At 37.9% G+C, this 9,703-nt stretch overlaps 2 protein-coding genes across 2 annotated transcripts; one reads left to right on the top strand and one right to left on the bottom strand.

The window, feature by feature from the left end:
• Positions 1–720: 720 nt before the first annotated feature.
• Positions 721–2,536, bottom strand: LOC122017791 (60S ribosomal protein L14-1-like). Its single transcript, XM_042575482.1, has 5 exons — positions 2,420–2,536; positions 2,193–2,294; positions 1,284–1,413; positions 1,088–1,200; positions 721–980 (listed from the first exon to the last, which is right to left on the bottom strand). Exons 1-5 carry the CDS (start codon positions 2,420–2,422, stop codon positions 924–926), a joined length of 405 nt encoding a protein of 134 aa, XP_042431416.1. The 5' UTR covers positions 2,423–2,536; the 3' UTR covers positions 721–923.
• A 662-nt stretch (positions 2,537–3,198) lies between these two features.
• On the top strand, positions 3,199–4,203 carry LOC122013570 (CRIB domain-containing protein RIC7-like). Its single transcript, XM_042569830.1, has 4 exons — positions 3,199–3,259; positions 3,341–3,438; positions 3,527–3,611; positions 3,848–4,203. The coding sequence occupies exons 1-4, from the start codon at positions 3,199–3,201 to the stop codon at positions 4,201–4,203; spliced, it is 600 nt and encodes a 199-aa protein (XP_042425764.1).
• The last annotated feature ends 5,500 nt before the right edge of the window (positions 4,204–9,703 follow it).

Here is a 9,703-nt window from a genome sequence, read left to right on the forward strand (position 1 = left end):
GTTCCATTAACTATCTATAGTTTTAGTTGCTCTAATATGTGAGCTGTTTGTCACGATTGCCTAGACATTCGAATTTCGTCCTACACAGAGATCAATTTTATGACTTTGGTCTCAATGAGTAACTAACTACAAAACAACACATTGAGTGACGGTATTTATCATCGTAAACATATTCACAACATTTGCGATGGTGTGATGTAATGGCAGTATCCTAATTGCTAAAGTCTCGCACATTGTAAATAACGACAAATTTCAGTAGTTGCAATATTGTCAAATGTAAGCGACACTCAAATCTCCTAGAAACCTTTGGCCCTTTCTTCGCTGGTGAATGTGCCATGAACTTTTTTCCTTCTCTCCCCCCAATTTCCTTGCCCATTATCTTTCTACGTAATGCATCTATTATGGGACAATCACAATAGATATGCAAGTATATGAACAACTTGTGCTGACTCGACCCCAATTAAGGATTCAAGGAGAAGAGAAATATGGATCTGACTTAAGCTATGGACTGTGATACATGTAACTCGATAGAGTAGTTCGTTTTTTATTTCCAAAATTACTACAGTAAGTATCGAATACCAATTAGTGAAATTATCGCACAAAAATTGTTTAGAAATCCAATACTAATTGGGGAAAAAAACATTATAGGGAATAACCTTTTTTCAGAAAATAAAAATATGAAAATAAATTCTAAGGTGTAAGAATAACAGACAACGAGAATAATAAAGACATGCAAACAACTTAATTTACTTGTAAACAAAAGTTCACGACCATCATTGTGGACGAGTCGAGGATAATAGCAAAATCTCAAGCCCAAATATCTCTAGAAATTCAAGTTCTATGAAAAACATGGAAATGGTATCCCCTAACTTCAACAGGACTTAAACACCTATGCTGGATCAGACAGACTAATCTTCTCAAGCTCAAGCTGGGTTCTCCCTTTTTAGTTTAGCCAATTTTTCTCTGATGGCACGTCCTCTCTGGGGAAATATATGAACAAGACAATGATCAAACAAAGAATCCTCGCAATTAACTAAGATCATGAAAATAAAGAGTAAATTAATATTTTGAAGAATGTCGTCTCTACCTTGATCTTGGCCACCATGACTTTGTACCGGTCGAAGTCATTCAGCGCAGCTCTCCTCTTCTGCACGATAAGCTTCCTGCCCCATGAGCTCTTCTCCCATTTATTCTTCACATCTGCAGTAGCATTTTAGCTCATGAATGCATAATACATGTCAAGTCTTTAGTCCCTATTCGACAGACAATATCAAGTATGGTACCTGCAGTTTCCATGGCTTCGATAAGGGTCTTCTTCTTAGGAACACGTGGTATGTCAATCTTTATATCAGTAAGAGAAAGCCTCTTGAAGTTAATTTGGCCACGAATCATATCAGGTGCGTCGACCAAAGCCTAAAATTTGTGACAGAATTAACAAAGATCATCAATAATACGCTTTGCAAAGAACACAACAAATTTGACAAAATATATATAGATATATATATATCAGCACAGTCAGTTGATTTTGGTGCTTAAAAATATTATGCCACTAAATTTGTAGCAAGCAAAGATTTGATGCTGGATAAACTTCCTCTTAACAACACAGTAGTGGCATCCTTCTGATAGAGGGCAACACAACTTTTCGCAGTTTGGAGAAATTGCAACAGGCACAACAAATATTCCAGCGGGGAATCATAAATTTCTACTGATATTTCACATCAGGAGCTAAAAGAAAAGGCATTTATTTGGAAACAAAGTAGAAGATTGCTTTGGATAACAACAACGTGCAAAATCAGATATGCGCTGGGAAAAAAAAATCAGGTCTCTAAGATGTCACAAATATCATAAATTAGAATTTCGGTGCCATAAAAATTGACAAGAGATCTGGAACATAACTCAATTGGAAGAATAAAACAATGTTAAAATATCTATCAAATAAGATGAATAAAACTAATTTTATAATCTTTATATCACAAATCAACCAACTGACCTTAATGTTCCACAAGCAGGGTGATAGTAAGGAAATCATTGTAGTTGAACTACTACTGCGTCAATTGCATACATATAAAAAATTGTCCAGAAAAGTTTTCTTTTTCGAAACGTACATAAACAGACGCTACGCTGACAGATCGATCTTCTCAAGTAAACCATATTCAAGATTGAAAATTAACAAGAAAAAGTAAGGTACGTACCCTGTTCTGATCGATGACATCGACGATAACGACGAGCCTTCCGTACTCCTTCCCGTAGTTGACAAGGGCAACCCTGCCGATCTCCACATATCGCTTGAACGGCTGAAGGAATACCCATCAGAAAACAAAAACAAAAATCAGATTTTGAACAGAGCAAAATGCCTCGAATCAAAACGACAAAAGAGATCATCAGTTCAGGAATCCAAAGAATCAAGGCGGAATTTCACCATTTCGGCGGCGAGAAGGAAGCAGTTCGGCCGCAAATGAGAAACCGTATGAGCCAAGGCAAGGGCCAAGAAGTCTCGAAGGGTTTTTATATCATCATCTCGCTTCGATGATGGCCCGTGACCGTTTGATCTAGGGTTTTCTCTTCGTATCCGTATTCCAAAATGCCCCCTCGTTTTTTTCCATATAACCACAACAATTTTCTCAAATCCAATAAAATAACATCTTTATTTACAACATTTTTGTAAATATTGTAAAAAAAAGACACTATATGTGATTTAATTTCCATAGAATTATGCGATTTCATTTATGTTACAATAAATCAATTAAAATATAGTTTTTTATAAAGAAAAAAAAAACAAATATCAAAGATCATTCAAGAGTTCCATATCATCTCCGACCATAGCGGAGACAACTACCAAAGGATTGGAACAAATTAATCCTTTCTTCTTTTTATAGAAACAGATTAATTAATTGTTAATCCTAAAAAAAGGCACCTAAATCTCTCTAATGAGGACATTCCAATTTTGAGGTATCGACCACAACATGAAATTCCTCCCATTTCATCACAAACAATACCAATCGTTTCTTCCTCTTCGTTTTTCTCGTTCTTTCTTCTTTTGTTTTTTTTTCTCGATCTATAACAGTTAAAATCATCTAGGGTATTCACTTTGAGGTACTTTGACTCTTTGTTCTTCGCCTCAATCTTTTTTATATATTTTGTATGCAATTAAAGCTTTTATTGGAGCAGGGGAAGAACAAATTACACATTTTAAGAGAGATGGGCACCCTCGTGAAGAAGGGTTTTCTGAAGCCCATTCGCTATATTTCCCAAATCTTTGGTATTTTTTTTTTAAAAAAAATAATTAAGGTTAATCGCGTTTTAAGAGTTAATATATAGAGATTAAATATTTTTTATGCAGACCAAAAGGAGGAAGAGATGCAAATCGGGTTTCCAACTGATGTTAAGCATGTGGCCCACATTGGAAGCGATGGGCCCAACAGTGGAGACGCATCCTGGGTATTTTATCATTTTTAGTTTTTTTTTAAATATATATATTTAAATACTTTTTTATTATTTTAATTTTGTACTTAAAATAAATCTGTAGATGAAAAATTACCACTCTGCCCCAATCAGCCTCACTGAGGCTCAAGGAAGAGGAGATCCTGCCACAAACACATCCGATTCTCAAGGCAACAGATTAATTTTCATTTTAACCCTCTAAATTTAAGAAATAGATTATATTTCTTAAATATTATAAATTTATATATAATATATTAAAAATAAATATCTAAATTTAATAAAATGGTTTTTTTATTCTAAATTATACAGTTTTTACCAGGAAAATTGTTGTGTATGCTTTATTTTATGAATATTTAAATTTTAATAAATTTGAAAGATAAATCATTTTTTTCTTTATTAATATTAGGCTCCGAGGCTTTACAAGATGGGACGAAAGAGTCTTCGATCGACGATGAGGATCAAGACTCCACCAAGCCGCGCCACTCGAGGCGACACAAATCCGTTGAAACTCTGACGATCGACGATTCTGAGCCGACCAACAGCGGGGTGAAGAAAGGTAGGCGCGGGCGCAAAAAGGATCAGTCGATTGATCAGGATAAGGATGTTCCAGCAGTCCCCAAGCAATCGAGGCGACGATCGAAAGATGATGGAGGGTCGGTCAGGTCTTCTAAGTCTAAGGCCGTGCCACCGTCGAAGAAGGACACGACGGCGGACGGGGAGAAGAAGAATGCCAAGATGGAGGAGGCTATCACGGAATTATAAATTTATTTTAAAAGATTAATGATTAATTTATATATTAACATGTACTAGAAAAAAAAACATTAACCGTAATTCCAATTAGTATTCTGAAAATATTGTAACGATGAATAATGTCGATTCATTTTTTTTTTACTTTGAATTTTCTTAGTTTAAAATTTTGATCTAGGAAGATAATAGTATTTGCAAGATGCATGAGAATTTCTTCCAGCCTAAACAGAAGGATGTGCTGAAGAATGTGCTTCAGCAGGAGCAACCTTCCCTGCTTCCTTCGAAAAGAGTTAGAGGTTCGAATCGAATCCATGAATCTTCCTCTGATTTGCTGTAAATTTAGAACCTTGAGGTCTTCTGTTTGCTTTATCTCTGTATTACTTTCTGTTTCTATCAATTCGCTTTTAAGCTAAATGTTCCTTCGTCCTTGCAGCTGCGAAGGCCATGGGTGGTGACTTGAGGGTTCATTTGAAGATGCGTCGATACTAGGATTATACGCTCAAACAAGCTATTCCTTTTCGAAGATATTGCGGCGGAGCTGATAGGACAGCTCAAGCTAAGGTCGACATCTAAATGGGCAGGGCTGCTGGCCTGTCGAGGTCTTCTAATACATTCCTCCGTGCTTACCGTCTTCATTTCTATGTTGTTGTGACTCGATGAGTCTGTCTCTACTCCTTGCATAGACAAAAGGTTTAGATGTTGGTGTGCTCTTCATATCTCATATACAAGTAAATCAAGCACAAAAGCAGAGACGCAGAACCTACTGCGCTCACGGACGGATCAACTGTATGTTCATTTATTTAGCTTTAGTTTCAGGTTCTTTAGATTTTACAAATTTCTGTATCTTTTTACTTGCAGCGGATATGCCATCTCCATGGCTCATTGAGTTATTTTGTCAGAAAAGGAAGAAGCTGTCAAGAAAGAGGTAGTTATTTTGAATGACATTCACTACATTAAAACTTCATGAAAACAAAAAATTAATCTTGAATTTTTTTTTGTCTAGTCTTATGTTTGTTCTGTTTCACTGTGAACCATTTTCTTCTTGGATTCTGCTCCATGACTGTTTTCACAAAATTTTGCTTATTAGTGTTGTTGCATTGTTGCTTTAGTGGTTCTTGATAGTATCCTATGGGATTCCTTTTGTTATTGGTTGATGTAGTGATAAAGAGAGACCCACTAAGTACGGGTCAAATGACGGGTGTAGCAATCCACGTGGAGGTCAAAGTCAAGGAAGTTAACGACAAAGGACTGGACGCTGAGAGGTCAGGCGGATCTCTCCAGCAGTGGCTGATTGGGCATGTATTACTTGATTGGCAAAGGATTGGTCCAAGTGAAGCACCCGTTCAGCCGAGATCATTAGACGGTCATTACAAAATAGAGGAGCGTGCGTATGACCGACACGTTAGTTCGGTCGGGCAGAAACAAACTATCGAGACATGTTGCCAGGCGGAGGAGCAGCCGAATCCGGTCGAGCAAATGGATCACTGACGTATCTATTGGTGCAAGTTGCACCGGAATCAAACCTAAGTTTTGATATTGTCAAAAGTTCAAGTTAAGTCTTGTTGTGATCTAATAAGTTGATTAAGTGTGCAGGCTGTTTACTCAACCGAGAAAGACCTAGCTGGACGTTAGGCAGGAAAAGTCTTAGCAGATCGTGAAACCCAGGTGGAAAGACCAAGTAGGTCAAGAGGACCCGACATTTGGCAGTATGATCGAGAGGTCTGGAGGACCGAAGATCGAGAGAAAGTCCTAGCGAGCCGATCAAGGCTAAGTAAAAAGTCCAAACAGATCTGGAGGATCAAAGTTTATTAGGTAGGTTGAGGTAAACAACTGGAGGAGCGACAATGAGGTCGTGTTCCTGAAAGGAACAATCTAAGGTTGCTGATCCAACTGAAGAAACCAGAAAGATTTTCAAGTTGAGATCACAACAGTTGAACTATTAATTATCATTACTCATGCATTTTATATATTACTGTGCTAATCTCTGTTTTGCAGGAAAAGACTGTTTAACGTTGTTTTATAGGTTTGGCCTGATCAGTCGACCGAACAGGAGGATCGGTCGACCGAACAGGAGGATCGGTCGACCGAACAACACTAACTCAGAACAGACACAAGTTCAGACCAAACCAGAACGAATTCGATCAAAGCTTGATCGGTCGACCAAACCAAAGGATCGGTCGACTGAACCTTGATGATGTGGCACAAATCAGCTCGGTCAGAAGCAGAGAAGGAAGCTAAGTTGATCGATCGACCGAACCAGCAGATCGGTCGACCGAACCATACCTTATCAACGCAGTATTAAGTGTGAATCTCGACGAACAGGGAAATTATCTATTCAGTCGACCGAAAAAGGTGGTCGGTCGATCGAACACTTTAATGACAGTAAATGCCGAAGATCGAATCAGCGTCAGACCTCAGCGAAGATGGAAGGGAGCTGGTTCGATCGACCAAACATCGACGATTCTTATAAAAGAGAGCTCGAGGTCCGAGGCTGTGATAATTGATTCTGATTGATTCGAATATCATCTCTACAAAAGATGCTCGTGTCACTACTACTACAACTCGCAAGCAACTACATCATTCAAATGTCGATCGAGCTTCAATTTTAACATACTGTCGGTATATTTTTAATTTATCGCTTGCATTGTACTTAACTCAAGTATGATAGTAGGCTGTTACTATCTTACTCATTTTCTTGTACGCACTGCTTCATTCCGAGGTTTTCGGAAAGAAGAGTTTTAGTGATTTACCCATCGGTGCGATCAAAGATCGCGGACCTTGGAGTAAGAGTTGACCTAGGCTCCGAACTAAGTAACCGAATCTGTTCTCTACTTTTCCACTGCACAACTTTGTTTTTAAACAAGTAAAGAAAAGTTTTTAAAAGCACGATATTCACCCCCCCCTCTATTGCACTCGTTCGATCCTACAATTGATATCAGAACCTTGTAGCTCTGTTCGAGCACCTTAAAAAAAAAATCTTTTCCCTTACTCTTTAATTCTTTTCCGAGCACTACTAATCCCAAGACGAGAGCCTTGGAAATTTGTTTATTTTTTTGTTGATACAAGGATAACGAACTCTTATCAAGAAGGGTACAGTACAGTCCGACCTCCACTATTTAAAGGAGAAAACTTCAGCTATTGGAAGTGTTGGGATCTAGCGCGCCAAAGACGCGGAAATGTAGCGGAAAAATTATTAGATCCTCTTATCCAGCAGATCCATGCGAAGGGAAGAAACAATTTCTGAAAACTATACTAAGCTACATGATAGGATTATATCTTTGTTGTGTGCCCTTCGCAATCCCGACAGCAACCTTTTCTTTGGATCCAAATATCAACGCGTTCAAGCGTTTGCGCCTCTATGGTATCCACACGAATATATCCTTCGTTCGTCACACGAACGAAGCCTTCGGAGAAAAACCATCTTCTTGTGCTAGCAAGAAGTATGGTTCGGCCAAGCTTGAAGATTCGACCAAGGAGGAAGGAGGAGAAAGAAGAGAGAAGCTCAAGAGACACCTTTTCTCATCTAATGAAAAATAAAATCCAAAAACCTATTTATATTCATCTAATGAATACCAAGGGTTTTTATCTCTTTGTATTCCTCTTAATGGGTTGGGTTTATTATATTGGATTAACCATTAATCCAATAACCCAATAAGTCTAACACATTGAGTCTAACTCATTAATCCAATGTGTCTAATTCGGATTAGACTCAATCCAATGAGTGAGTTCATTTGAGTCTAACTCAATTAGTAACCAACAGGCCTAATCATCTCATGATTGGCTCTTAGGGCTAATTATTAACAGGAAGAACAGAATGAAATATTATCTGAAATCCGACATCGAGCTTTGATTCACAATACTGAAAAGCTACACACCTCCAACGAAAGATGGAGTGCCACTAGAACCAGAAGACTGGACTCCCCCAATGATCAAGAAGGCACAACTAAACTACAAGGCGATCAACACCATTCAGTGCGGACTCACAATGGAGGAGTTGAACCGAGTCGACCCCTACGACAACGCTAAAGAATTATGGGGTTGCCTGGTAAAGCTACACGAAGGGATCGATGAGTCAAAGGTAAATAAAAGAGACTTACTTCTAAATAACTTATTTAATATTAAAATGCTTCCCGGAGAAACGGCGTCACAACTACACGCTCGACTAAAGGACATCCTTAACGGGCTCCATCTGATCGAACACAACCTGGAGAACCACGATACAATAAGGTACGCACTAAATGCCTTTTCACGGAATACTTTGTGGGCATCAATAGTAGATGCTTACAAAATTTCTAAGGATCTTTCAATTCTTAAACTAGATGAGTTATTCTGCGAATTAGAATTACACGAACAATATAACGTGAGCCAAGTCGAGAAAGGAGTTGCTTTGTATGTAGGTCCAAGCAAGGAAATTAAATCTAGAACAAAGATCGAATCAGAAAGTGAGTCAGATTTTGATTCAACAAATTAAGAAGAATTAGTCAATATAGTTCGAAGATTGCTAACAAAGAAGAAATTAAAAGAAGCTCAAAAAGGACACCAATGAATGAAACACAAAACAAATCAAAAATGATTTGTTACGGATGCAACAAGAAGGGGCATTTCAAAAATAAATGCCCAAGTCGGAAGGAAAAAAGACCCAAGTCGACAAGAAAGAAGAAAGTCCTCCAAGCGACGTGGGACAAGACATCTCCCGACGCATCCGATACAAAAAAAATCGAAGTACTTCAGCCATCTTGCATTTATAGCAAGAAACAAAGACTCCGAACCCGAGGAAGATTACGAGTCCAAAACTGACATCAAATCCGAGTTCGACGTCGAGTCCGAGAGAAGTCACGGATCCACATCTATCTCCGAAGGTCTAAATATGGTAACGATTTATTCAAAGTCAAATTTGCTTAAAGTAGTTAAATGTTTATTTAAAAAATTATCAAAATTTGAAAAACAAAATAACTTGCTACTTAAGGAAATAGAACACCTTAAGAAGCAAGTTAATTTGAGTGACTCGACTAATCAAGTTCAAGTCAGAACTTTAACTCAAGTTGCAAAACTTGAGGAAGAAAACTCCAGCTTGAAAGGTCAAGTCAAGCAACTCAAGAAAACGTTGGAAAAGTTCAAATTGAGATCCAAGTGTCTAAACATGGTACTTGGATCGCAACGAGCCGTGTACAACAAATCAAGACTTGACTATAAACCAAATGAAACAAACAAACTATATTTGTCCTTAATTAGTCAAAATATCAAAAGTCAAGTCCAAGCATGGGTTTCAATAAAATATTTAAACAAACCAACTAAATCAAATCTCTATTTGATCCCTAAGAGTCAGATTCACTACTTAGATAAATCGAAAAATGCAGCATTGAGTGTGAATCTTGGTGAACAAGGAAATTATCTGTTCGGTCGATCGAAAAAGGTGATCGGTCGACCAAACACTTTAATGACAATAAATGCCGAAGATCAATCAGCATCAGACCTCAGCGAAGATGGAAGGAAGCTGATTCGGTCGACCAAACTT

Source organism: Zingiber officinale, chromosome 8B (genome assembly GCF_018446385.1).
Source record: "Zingiber officinale cultivar Zhangliang chromosome 8B, Zo_v1.1, whole genome shotgun sequence".
Taxonomy (NCBI): Eukaryota; Viridiplantae; Streptophyta; class Magnoliopsida; order Zingiberales; family Zingiberaceae; genus Zingiber; species Zingiber officinale.